General features: G+C 38.6%; 1 protein-coding gene across 9 annotated transcripts in view; it reads right to left on the reverse strand.

Moving 5' to 3' along the window:
- The window catches only part of DGKI (diacylglycerol kinase iota), a 470612-nt gene that overhangs the window by 75193 nt on the left and 381292 nt on the right, over window positions 1–14127 (reverse strand). For 5 of the 9 annotated variants that reach the window (XM_063708791.1, XM_031013291.3, XM_055347194.2 and 2 more), the window contains 2 exons: window positions 13596–13723; window positions 11181–11303 (listed from right to left, as the gene is read on the reverse strand). In XM_063708791.1, the coding sequence (XP_063564861.1) occupies window positions 11181–11303; window positions 13596–13723 (251 nt within the window). The remainder of the gene's footprint in view (window positions 1–11180; window positions 11304–13595; window positions 13724–14127) is intronic. The other 4 variants (XM_055347199.2, XM_055347198.2, XM_055347197.2 and 1 more) reach the window with 1 other exon arrangement.

Raw genomic sequence — 14127 nt, forward strand, 5'->3', positions numbered from 1 at the left:
AGAGGTGGGAGATACTCATCCAATTCATGGGCCTGACTGAAATAGCCAAGGCCCCTTCATTTTCTGGCTACCATCCTGCAATAAGAATAGGAAACAAAGCGGGAATGCTGGGCAAGCTAGACACCGTGCTCCTTCTATACCCTACACAGCACACTACAAATAAGTACACCACTCCTTATTGTGAAGTTCTTGTTGGGGAACAAAGCAGCACACGTATGTCCACACACTGAAAACAACTCACTATATGCGTATTTTATTCAATTTCCCTTTCATGCCTGTCTTTCCTCTTTACTGTCTAGCTTTGGGGATGAGAACCACAGCAAAAAGACCACTTTCTATAAACATCAGGTGATTATCCATCCTACTTAGGAAGAGAAAGAGAAGCTCTTAATGACAGCTCTGAATGTTCTTTCTCTGTCGTTTCAGTCATTTACTTGTATTTCTTTTCCCCTCTCCTGACCACAGCCCTGAGAGTTTCCTGGACTTTCTCATTTACCTTTGTCACAGTTGGGTGGAATCCAGTCTTTCCTGGACAGAACAGCCTCCCACCATGTGCTCACACCTTTTTCCTATGGTGAACATGTAAGAATGTTCATGCCTGGTCAGCATTCCCCAGGTTCGACTTTCCTCCCTGCTTCTTGAGCCATGATGCTTGTCCTCTGCTACACTCCTACGTAGTCCCGAATGAAAACTGATTTCCCAGTTTGGCATTCTCTCCAGGCACATTTCAAGGGTCTGCATCACAACTGCAGAAACATCATCTTTGTTTTTCTTCTGTTTTACCGTAAAGTGGTGATGCTACACAAATTCCATCTATTTCCTAAAACTGTTGGTAGACAAGAATCTTCATTCAAATCAAGTGAGCAAAGGTATGATTTACTGTGCTGTGAAAGCATGGCTGCAGATTATCATCTCTGTGCAATAGCCTTCTTCCCTTGAGCATCTCTCAAGGGTGCATTGCCTATCCTGGAGAACTAGTTTGCCAGGCCTATGACATCATTTGGAGGACCCAAGGGAGAAAGAATGAGACCATGGATCTATGTGACATCTTCACCATTATCACTCTAGCCCCAAAGCATCTCTAATTAGGTAAAATAGGACCAGAAATCCCACAGCACTGCAAATCTCCACTGACTACATAATCCTCTCTTTGTTTGCTTTTGGTCCTTCTAATTATGAATATTTCTCTTAAAACAGTGAACAAAGCACATACAGTAAAAGAGAGCAGGCGAGAATGAGAGTGAGAGATGAAAGTTACAGCAAACACACAGAGTGGCATTGAAATGAGAGAAAGACAAACACATTCTCTATTCAAGTGGTCACAAACCCGTTCAGGGAATGCCAAGCAGCCTCAAAGGTAACATTCACGACCAACAGAGGGAAGGGGTGCAGAAAGAGCAAAATGAAAGGAAGAAGACAGAGATGAGCATTTGTGTGGAGGGAAGGAAATCATTTCCAGCATGTAAATAATAAAGGCTGCTTGGTGAGTTCCTCATTTGATACAAATTTCTACCAATTCCCTTTATTATAATTTCCCAGTCTTTAAGACTCACCTACCCAAATATATGCCTTGATGACCCCCATGTGAGCTGGGCTTGAAATATCTTGTTTTTTTTTTAAAATAGATTCCTATATTTAGATATATTTGGCTTTTAGAAAATAGCACTGTTGAGGTTGGGGAGATATTGGTCAAAGGCCATATAATTACAGTTCAGCAGACTAAGTTCAAGAGATCCATTGTACAACATGGTGACTTTGGTTAATGATGATATAATATATTCTTAAAAAATGCACAGAGAGTGCATATTAAGTGTCCTCACCACAAAAATAACTGTGTGATGTAATGCATTCATTGATCAGCCAGGTTTAGCCATTCAACAATGTATATGTACTTCAAAAAATCATTTATTGTACACAATAAATATATGCAATTAGTCAATTAAAAAGTCTAAAAACTAATTTAAAAAAAAAAACACTGTTTTACCTTTAGCATTTACAATTCCATACTTTCTGTATACCCTCCTCAGTTTGCTGAGTCGCCTGAATGTCTTTCGAGTATAAAATTTTACTGCCACCTACTGTTAACTTTTAAGAACTGCAACAAAATGAGGGCAAAGCAGTTTGAAATCTGAGTAGAGAGATTGAGGAAGAATGGGCGACAGTGGACACAGAAAAGAAATCGATAAAATAAAGAGATGAAGTTGGAGAAAATAATACTTCACAAGCTTATTTATCCTGACGATGTAGCCATCACATTTTAGCATTCTGTAGACAAAATGAAAAAAGAAATAATTAAACCCAGCACAGTTGTGAAGCAATAAAGGATGGGTGGCTTGCCTTTAGAAATCAGTCTCTGCAATATAGTTGCCAGCCCACTGTCTAAAAAAAGGGTGAAGAAATAGAAAAGGCACATTATTCTAAAATCCAGACAACGGAGACATACCCGGAGAGCCAGGAGGAAGGACCCTTTAGAAAAAGCCAAGCTGCCAGCTTTATCCTAGTGACTCTGGGAACCCCGGCCAACAGCTTCTGTTGAGACATAGTCCATCTGGATTTTGTAAATGTGGACTTCTTTTTTTTCTTTCTAAGCATAAGTTGAAACATGAGGGAGCTCTGGATTGTGAAGGCAAGTCACATGAGAGCCACGTTTAGTCTTAGCACGTGGGGCTTATAAGCAAGGCACCTCACTTATCTCGTGATCCCGGATATGCAATATCTCCCTGCGGTAATTGAGTAAGGGCTCAGCCACAGCTACTTATTTTTAGGAAATCCAAATAAGGACTTCTGATCCCAGTTTTAGAAAATGGAAGACAAAACTAGGCGCGGTTGGAAGCTGGTTTGGCACCTCTGAAGATAACTGTAACATACCCCAGAAGCTTTCTGACAACATCTCCTCCCACCCCACCCTTCTCAGGAGAGGGTGGGAACAGAATCTAAACATTGTCTGCTTCCTCCTGACTCTAATGTGTCTAAGGACAAGAGAGTTTCTCAGTTATAAATCAGTTTGAGGAGCTCTGTGAAAAAAAATATAATGAATGCAGATAAATCACAGTAATATTGAAAACAAGAAATTAAAATGGGCTCAACAGACTGTGAGAATAATTCACTGACTCCAGTGTTAGATATTAAGAACTGCTATGTACTTAACTCTATTCCAAGAGCTGTGGGAGGTACTTAACTTAAAACATTCCATTCCCACCTTTAAGGAGCTTGTAAGGGAGTCATGGAGTAAGACCAGCATCTCACAGAGTATTGGAGAAAACTGTTGGAGGATTGTTGTTCTTATGCGTGATGCCTGGCACAACCATCCAGAAAAGTCAAAAAAAAAAGGGGGGGGGGGAATGTGGTCTCCATCTCCCTGAATTCCAAATAGGTAGTGCTAGCATGGTGTGGAGATACCTCTTGTTCTGATCTTCTTAGAGTAGGGGGTTCAGAGGGCCCCAGAAGTACCGCAAAGAAGTCCCATGCCCGATATAACTCCCCAGCCACCACCATTTCCGGTGATAATATGACATCCCTCTCACATTCCTCAACTCCACGCTGAACATGGTAAGTGATTACTGCTCCACATCCCAGCAACTTGAGATTTGCAAGCGAATTTTTTTGAAAATATTTCAAAATGATCACTCTTTCACACTTTAGATCTGTTTAATCAAATTATTCACCTAAGACAGATACACTGAGAAAACAAGAGTGTTGGTGGAAGTTGGAGAATGCAGCAAATGGACCAACAGTTTATTTTGGAGGTGAATGCCTGGGAAACAATTCTTCCTTGCCACTCTACCTACCACTGTGCTCACCAACAGTGCCTACAACTTCCTATACCGACCATACTTACCTTTTACTTTCTCGCTTGTGAAATACCAACATTTCTCCAAGTCAGGCATTCAGATGTGTCTTTATTATTTTGATCTGTGAATTCCCTGGATCCAGCATACTTATATTCAAATTTGAAATATATAAATGGAACCCACAGCCTAACAAAAATGGTCAACATTTTACATATTATTTTGTTATCATTATTATTTTGTTATAATTTGATAAGTACTGGGTTTAGTATAGCAATATAAATAGACACGTATCTATTTTGGTTTGACAAAGTACCTTTTCTATCAAGGGATGTTCTATGAATGGAACATCCTTCTATTCATCCCAAAAGCCTGCCTTGTTGAATGCCTACCATTCTAGGTATGGTGCAAAGTGCTATGGAGACAGAGGGAGAAATGCAGAGTTTGGTCATCCAAGGAACTCACATGCTTTAAAGAGGGATCCAATCAATACTGCCTCACATTCACAGTATTCCTGAAGTGTGAATAAATACGGCTGCCAGCTTTTACAAATGTAAAAAGAGAGCCACTTAACACTAATATTTCCTCATGCTCTAATCATTGGCAAAACTTGGAACTCATGGCAATGAAAGGCGAGAATTTCCTGGGATTATTTCAAATAAAATGGATGTTTAACATTAAAGTAAGTTTGTTTGTTTTTCTTTCAATGTCAGTCAAAATAAGATCTGGTACACAGGGAATTCTGTTCTAACTCTTCCACTAACTGAACTTGGAAAGGTAAATTTAAATCCATTTCCTCCGAGTGGTTTAGGGCCTCCATATGCATAACTGATTGAGGAACAATTCTAAAAATAACAAAGGCAAATCTCTTATTAAATATTTCACACACCCATAGGAATAGAGTGTTACTATGTGCTTGCCAAATACAGTAATTCACCAAGTCATTTCAAACTCGAGGTAAGTCAAGAAGAAAAAGAAGAAGGAAGACATATGTCAGCTATCCTGTATTTTTCCAGCTGGAATGAGTATCCGGGGTGAGCAAGATTGAGCCCAGTCAAAGGTAAGCAGGGATGTCAAAGGTAGGTAGAAACGGGACCCAACTATCTCAGTGAAACAGATGCCAGGAGCCATCTTTATCCTGACAGCACTGATTTCATCTCTAAGATATATTTCAGCAAAACCTGCATCCCACTAAGAAGATTAATTTTCTCCCGCTTATCTGATTGTGAAGCTCAAAGAATATTTCCAAAATCAAAATCACTGTCCAACAGTCTGTCTTCCTGTTGAGAACCTGAAGCTTTCACAATAAGCACAATTACCCTTTTTATTAGGTTCAGGCCATAACCTAATGTTCCCAGAAGAAACTGAATAAAGAAAATAGTTGAGGACCAGAGGGGAATGATGTTGTTTCTCCCATAATCAGCCTAGAACACCTGAGTTTTCAGAACACAGGAGGTCTCTGGGCTTTATCTTCTCGATATAGTGATTCAGAATTGCAATTGCAGACTATACTAAAAAGGCCAGTTTTTCAGTTTAAAGTATTATTAGGTATCTTGGTATCTCCAAATAATTTCTCGGTTGTCCAAGTTTCCTTAAGTACACATAGCATATGGAGAGGTTGAACTACCATTGAATGTTTTCCATTATTTGAGAGATATTTCTGGTTTACACGAGGAAGGACAAATACTTATCTGTTCACATGTAAAAGATGAAGAAAATACACACAGAACACTTAATAAGCCTATTTTTTTCTTTGAGGCTGACATTTTTGTTAATTCTTTAAATATTCATCATTTCTAGGGTCAAAAAAGTTAAATCTAAAAAAAAAGCAGCAAATTATATTTCCTCTTGTTTCCAGAACACTCTATGCATATATCCATAATAGCACTTATTAGAAGGAACTGTAATAATTGGTTTAATATTTCCCCTTTAAATATAAGCTCTTCAAGGGCAATAATTATTTCTTCTTTAGTTGTATATCTTCAGTGCCTGACTTCAGTCACTGAAGGTGCCCAATATTAATTTGTTCAATACATGATTGACTGAATCGTTTACCCTATTTCTTAGGGTAATCACAATGAAATCACAAATCAGACCTCACACATTATAGTTAAACATTTGATAGCATTATCTTTCCTTGTCGACAGAAATCCTCTGCCAATCATAAAAACCCATTAGCCTTGTGCAGCTGATCAGGTACCAGATACCTGCCTAGACACAGTTATCTGGATTGAATATCTACTACCCTCGGTGTGGTTCACTACACTGTTTCCCCTGTGTCTTAGTCTAGTGGCAAGATATTATTTGTGTGACAGTCCATTTTAGTTCTTTCAGGACTAGGACTTGGGGACATTGAGAAAAAGTACAACTCTTTCAGTCATTTGGGGGTTTCTTAAGAACTACAAAATCTAAGAACCAGAAAAAGGTTACTCTGAGTCAGAAACAAAAGCAGTGTCTCCTAGACCTTTTACCTGCCTGCTCTTAACCCACCTGACTCAGAGGTGAGTCAGTCCTTTTCTCAAAGAAAACTTAAGAAGAATATATCAGAGTTTTCATTCCATGCCTATTTTCTTATCTCATAGATCCTCAAGTGGCAAAATTCTTCCTTACAACTCAAACAGATTTGGTCTGCTAAAATTTAAGTAAATTCCCTCTTTATTAATCTTCTGCCAAATGAAATATAGTCTTGTCGCTAATCGTGGTGGTACAATTAATGATAAGAGCAAATACATTTCCAGAATCATGTCATTTTAAATAGAACTTCCTTGGACACTGAAAAAAAATTTTTTTAACTTAAAGAAAAAATCATTATGGTCCCAGCAGTAATAATGTCAGTCAACCACTTCTCACCAATTCATTTCAAAATTGGTTCTTAAACATTTGTTATTATGTTCACAGGTTTTGAAGACACTATACACATTGTGTATCCTGCTTTGGAATTACAGTCTTTCCTATAGGATCTGCATATAAGTAGGTATGTGTATATCTTCCTTTAAAATTATAATGCTTCTAAATGGAAACATTTAAAATAAATGCAACCAATTCCAGTAATGATAGAAATCTAATTCATCCTCTTTATATTAATTGCCTCTCACTCTGCCTGAGAAAAAGGGAGGTTGATGGATCTAAGGGACTATTTTAAATTTTAAAACCATGGGTAAATGCTGAGAAGATCCAACAGAGCCGGGTCAGTTGCAATTTGGAGGGGAAAGGGCCGCTTGGCACAAAAATGCCCTGGGTGCCCTGGAGGAAGAATGATATGGGGAAAGCCTTGCAGGTATATTTTTTTCTGTTTTCAGTACTTTTTTCTTTTAAATCAGACTTCTCAGAATTTTGTTTTATTTATCTTTTCGACAAATTTTTAAAATTTTTTTTTTTTTTTTTTTTTTGAGATGGAGTCTCGCTGTCGCCCAGGCTGGTGTGCAGTGGCACGGTCTTGGCTCACTGCAAGCTCCGCCTCCCGGGTTCACGCCATTCTCCTGCCTCAGCCTCCCGAGTAGCTGGGACTACGGGCGTCCGCCACCACGCCCCGCTAATTTTTTGTATTTTTAGTAGAGACGGGGTTTCACCATGTTAGCCAGGATGGTCTTGATCTCCTGACCTCGTGATCCACCCGCCTCAGCCTCCCAAAGTGCTGGGATTACAGGCGTGAGCCACTGAGCCGGGCCAAAAATTTTATTTTCTGTTCATCATCTGTCTGTTTTATTCTCCTTGTCATTGATTTCTCTCATTATCTTTATCATTTTTCTCCCCTCTCATTTCTTTACACTGGGATTCTTTTTCCAATTTATCAAATTGAATGCTTTGCTTATTTGCACACAATCATTTTTCCCTTGATAAATGAATTTGCAGTCCTAAATCGTACTATGAATACTACGTTAGCAGTGTCTCGAAAACTCTGATAAGTAGTATTTTCAGTTCTAAGAATTGAAAGTTTCTCTTTTGATTTCTGTTTATATAGTGAGTTATTTAGCACTGTCAACAGGATGCTAAATTGAACCTTTCCTATCCCCCAAGTTGACTGGGGCTTTAAAGTGCAAAGCAACAGATGCTGATCATACCTAGATTATTACAATAAGTGTTCAGGGCCTTTTCAGTTACTGATTCATCAGTACTCTAACTGGGAAGGTAAATTTTGCATTATCGAGTAAGCTGAAACTGCATATATATTCTGCAACACAGAAGGGCACAGGATGTTTGCTGCATTTTTAAAAATAATAGAATATTAGAAATCACTATCGAAATAGAGAAACAATTTATAGCATATGTATGATGCAATATTCTATATCAAAAATTATTAAAAACCCACATATATCAATATGAATGAATTTCAAAAACACAATGCTGAGTGAAATGGCAAGTTCCAAAATATATGCATTATATAACACAGGCAACAACAAAAATACAAGTTGAGTATCCCTTATCCAAAATGCTTGGGAACAGAAGTGCCTCAGATTTTTTATTTTCTTAGGATTTTAAATATTTGCATTATACTTACCAGATGAGCATCCCAAATCCAAATATCTGAAATCCAAAATGTTCCAATAAGCACTTCCTTTGAGCATCAGATCAGCAGTTTAAAAGTTTTGGATTTTGGAGCATTTCAGATTACAGATTTTCCAATTAGAGATACTCCAACTTGTACAATACAAAACAAAACCATAAAACAATATTTTTTACACTACTCTGTGTTGTTTATGGCTTGAAAGAAAGACATAATGCAAATATAGAAAAACAATGACATAATAAATCAAGGTGGTTGGTACATGATGGCCTTCTATATAATTTTTATGCTTATTTTGATTAGAACATAGTTTATATATATTTAGTAATTTTAAACTGAAGTTTACCACCATTATATTTTGTTTCAATCTCTTCTTTTAAAGAAAAAAATGCTTAAAAATTAATTCTCAGCCATATTTACTTCTGGGTAAGTTTGCAGTTGTATATTTAATGTGCATGCATAGTACCCCTATACTGTAGGACTTTTCACTTTACAAATGTAAAAAAGAAATAGAAACCAAAGTAAAGTTCTGTGGCTCTGGTACGCTGACTTTGTATGGTCCCTTTGGGAAGACAGTGTAGTGTAGGACAATGGAAAAAGCATGGAGTCAGAAGCCAAACCGACCTCAGGTCAAACCACACTTGCCATTTGAAGTGACCTAAGATAAATATTTTACCCTCTAGGAGCCTCAGTTTACTTATCTGTTAAGCAACAGCTAAATTTAAAAATTGTTGAAAGAAGATCATTTAATTATGATACAAAGCAAGTGGGAAGTAGTCCATCAATAGTAGTTATTATTAACATTATTAGATATTTCCACAACTGCAATTATACCTATTTGTATCAGAGATGATGTCTGAAGGAAATAAAAAGATATTCTAAGAAATAAATGGACATAATAATTTTAAAAGTTAAAGAATTAATTAAAAAGTTGAGGTAAGGCATCTAGTTTAGTTTAGTTTTATTTTTAAGTGATTTAACACAATAATTTTATTATGCTGTGTCTTCTATGAGACAGGAATTCAGACCGAGCCTAGTAGAGATGACTTGCCTTTGTTCCACGATGTTTGGAGATCCAGCTGGAGAAGCTGAAAGGCTGGGGGTGAATGTTTGAATGCCACTTTGCTTGTTTTCAAAGGAATTTTTCAGGTTTTTTTTTAAAAAGTGTCTACTACTCTAGGGCATTTTAGAACTAAAGTAGTATAAATGACTGCAAAAACTTATAGCTGTAAACTGAAGATCAACCAAAAATTAACAGACATCCCTAAAAGGATAGTATAACGCAAACAAACAGAAAGAGTTGATTTTGACATCTGGTTTTAAGAACCTGGCTATTATATAAAGTGGTAAATTTATCTGTGATTCTTGGGAAGAATATTTACTATCTTATATACAATTATTTTATTTATCATGATACATACATCAGTATGTTACATATAGAAAAATCAGGACCTAGAAAACTAGATTGAGCTCATATTCTGCTTTGTGGAAACAGACTATATACATATACAACTAAAATACTCATTGGTTTACTGAGTTTTTACTCAGTAAACAAATACTGGTTTGTCCAGGCTTAATTTCTATTTCTGTAGCTAATTAAAACACTAATTTTCCAATAAGTCTGCCAACAGATAAATGGCCACTTTTTTAGCCATTCGTGGGTGGCTGACTCACCCTGATTCGCAAGCCTCAATTCTGTATAAAAAGGAAATGGAAAACATCCTGAATTATAAGCAATCAAAATGCCATCAGAAACTAACAACACAGTTTAATTAAAAAGAAAAATCCATAGTAATTCATTGTTGTTCCTTTCCCGTCTTCACACAAGAAAATAAGAGGTAATACAGAGAAGCAATTAAAATGAAGTATCCTTTTGCCCTCAGGGTGTGTGCCTCGAAACTTTGCCAATGAAACAATTAGCTCTAAATTTCTCATTTTTTTCCCCTTTGTAATACTGAAATTGCTTCTGGTCTTTCTCCAGAAACAAAGCACTTCCTTTGCCTCTTTAGTTAACCCTAGGATTCTAAGAGTCTTTAGTAATCTTGTTATTCTGTCAAAAGACTAAGACTGTGTAGTTACAAGGCCATTGTCATTATTTGATTAAGACCCCAGGTAAACTGGAAACCAGCCTAATTTCATGAACACACTGGATTTGCATAACCTCTGAGATGGACTGATTGGCCTGAAATTAAAGAGTAGGTGGGCATGAGTGTATCTGTCACCAGAGGAGATGATAGGAAGGTGGATTCACCGAGCACAAAGGTATCGACACTGCTGTGGAACTTCAGCATGCATCCTACACTCTCACCATGATCAGACCTCAGAAGAGAGCACACATACTGTTCTGATCTACGAACAAATGCTGTACTGCTTACCCACAGAGACTGCAACCACAACATGGGCAGCACCCAGCTTTAGCCAACAAACCCACGTGGCAATATTGGGTACAGCACACATGCACAAGCTCAGGACTGAGGACCAATGAAACAGCAAGATAACGTGTTCACAAATGAAAAACCACGTGTCACTTTCAAGCTACTCATGATCACTCTCATGCATGTCTTTATGATGTGGCAAACAGGGACGTGTGATAAACACTAAACTCCAGTAAAGAAGACACTGGTGAGGTTTAAAGTATGTGGAGGTCCACGTGCAAGGGGCTCAAGGTGGCTCCGGAGCAAAAGAAATGGAAGGTGGAGTTCCATGAACGGTTTGGGGTAGATAAATACGAGCAAGGTGCATGGAATGAAAACACAGAGTAGCACCTGCATGAGACAGCCTGAGCGCCACTGAAAAGAGAATCCTGACCACTGGGGCACAGCCCACAGTACATCCTCTCCCAGCAATCACAGTGGCACAGAGGAAAAGAACAGCGAGAGAACTCTTACTGTAGCACACGGGAGTGGCTGAGATCTTTCAGATCTGAGTCCTCATAATAGGGAGCTATCATCCCCAGCCCACTGTCACTCAGCATGCGTTTCCGCAGGGCAGGATTCCACCAGTCTGAGATCCTGAGAGAAAGAAGGGCACCAGACAGTTAAACATTCAAAGTCAGCCACGTGACTTTGTTTCCACCTTCTGAAGATGAATCTTGCCAGTAAATGTGAGAAGCAAAATTCATCTTTACGAAGTGTTTACCAGATACTACCCATTTATTATTTCATTCATTTATCTCAACAATCATGAACTATTTGTATGATTCTGTCCCCTTCACAGATGAGAAAACCGATTTTCAAGATTAAGTCATTTTAAATGTGACATGAATAAGAAGTAATAGACCTAAGGCAGAAATGCAGATTAGAAAATAACAAAGTCCATCCTGCTTCACTGCTTCCCTGTTCCTGGTTTAGTTCAGGGGAGGCAACTGGTGAGAAATAAGAAAGGCACTGATTCAAGTCCTGGTGGATTTTCAGGCTACTTTATTTTTGGAGCTAGAGCTAACAGAGGTCTAGCAAGGCCAAAGCATTTGGCCATTATTTGACATGAAGAAAACGACCATACAAAAAATTAGCCACGCGTGGTGGCAGGCACCTGTAGTCCCAGCTACCCATGAGGCTGAGGCAGGACAACGGCATGAACCCGGGAGGCGGAGCTTGCAGTGAGCCAAGATCGCACCACTGCACTCCAGCCTGGGTGACAGAGTGAGACTCCATCTCAAAAAAAAAAAAAAAAAGGAAAAGAAAAAGAAAATGACCAAGTGAGCAAAGACCAGGGCAACTTGGCAGAATGGACTTTCTCCTTACTAGATCAAGAGTCAGAGCCCAGGTTAGGTGGGGTAGGAGGACACCCAGACTCTAGCACCTGCTGCTTCTGCAGTAGGACAAAACACTCTACCTGCTTTCCCCACTACTGATGGGTCTGATGCATGGATGTGCCCCACGAAGGTGGCCTTCCCCACCACCTCTGGGGCTCCCAGGTGTGCATCAGGTTACCCCTTGTGCCTGTCGGCCTTCCCCCATGCTCTGACATCGCAGCTCTGGCTTCCTGAGAACAGCTTTCTATCAGTTCCACGCAGCCACTTGTGTCCTCTCTTGTCTCCCCCTAGACTTGGTACATATTGGACATCAACTGCCCCTGGCAGAGTGGGAAACCACCCATAAATAGCAGCAGTGAACCAAAAAAAGTGAAAAAAAGTAAATCAAGTGACAAGGGGAAAACAGGAATGAAGATGACATTGCAGTTGTGCTAGCCTAGTGGACTGTTTATTCATACTGTATGAGTATGTGTACACGATGTGCATTTACTATTTGGGCACATTGTGTATGGTTTCTAGAGCAATTCTTACTTCAATAATTCAGGCCCCATAGACCAGTAAAACACTAAATTTCACAAGGACAAAGATTCTTATCTGTTTTTATTTTTGTACTGTTATTCCCCAAGTGCTTACACTAGGACCTGGCACACAAAATTCTCTAGATAAATAGTTTTTAATTATTGAAATAACTTAGAAATACTAATTATGTTTTGGTGGTAGAAGGTGGTAGTTAAATGCATGGGCTCTGGCATCAGGTAACCCAGGACTATATCTCATTTTTTCTACTTATTTTCTGTGAAATATTAGGCAAGTAACATAACCCTTTAGGTTTCAATTTTTTAATCTATGAATTAAGGATAATTGTACCAAATTTTCAAGGTCACTAGAATGATAGTGATGACTATTATTATTATTGTAATAACATTCTGTTTAATGCATGTTTTTAAAATGCCAGGAATGACTTTAAGTGCTTTACCTGTATCAATTCTTTTAATCGCCAAACAATTCTCTGAGTGAGGATTATTGTTATTTGTATTTTACAGATGAGAAAATAAGCACAGAGCACTTAAGATGATTAAGTCACTATGAAGCGGTGGTAGAAACAGAAGAGAGACACAGGACAGAGCTCTTAAAAAGGGCTTGGTATGTCATAGTTATTATTATATAATCTACATGTCTCCAGCAGCCTGGAAATAGCAAAGAAGAGGAAGAGGAGAAAATTTGTCAAATCACCTGTGTCAATTTTTAATGTAGATAACAGAGTTACTACAAACGTATAAGCACAAACACAAGTACTAGTGCTTTCTAGGTTTGTTAGGAAGTGTTGCTGTGATGGGGAAAGAGGCTTGGACATGGTGTAAATCTGGTTTTGTGTTTCTTCACGGCCATTCATAAGACAGACTTATAATAACCACTCTAAGGAAACACAACAAGAAAATCTACATTTCAAAATCATTTGATGTCATTAGAACGATGTCAAGTTCAAAGGCGAACCAGACATGGATGTCACCCTGAGGCCAGCCTCACAGGCCAGGAGAAGCACACTCACCCCGAGGCTTGCTCCACCACCAGGTCAGGCATGCCCGGAGGTGTCCCCGCCGGCTGTGACACCACCATATCTGGGTCCAGAATAAAAATCTCATCTTGGGAAATCTCCATCACAAAGTGCAAATGTTCCTAAGGAAGAACAAGAAGTCTGTTGCATGAAGAATAACAAAACAAGTATTCTTGGTTTCGAGGAATAATGAAATTCTGCAACGTGTCAAAGGATCACACTGTGTTGTCAGAAGCTTGATCAGTTGGTGATCCTCCCCAAAGCTGCGCTAACGCAGGCAGTGGGAGATAGGGAGAGATGAATCCCTTTGGTTCAGGATTTCCGATTAACCAGGACTTTTTTTTAGATATATCTAGAAATGGTCTTGCCTCATCTTCTTCCCAAATACTATTAGAGAAGTGACACCCACATACCATTGGCACAGCAGGAGTGTATGATAAGTGGACTTCTACCCTGTCATCTGGTCAAAGCTAAGCAGCATGGTTAACAACTTTATCATTGGGTTCAATACTGTACATTTTTCTCC

The sequence above is a fragment of the Gorilla gorilla genome, chromosome 6 (assembly GCF_029281585.2).
Source record: "Gorilla gorilla gorilla isolate KB3781 chromosome 6, NHGRI_mGorGor1-v2.1_pri, whole genome shotgun sequence".
NCBI lineage: Eukaryota > Metazoa > Chordata > Mammalia > Primates > Hominidae > Gorilla > Gorilla gorilla.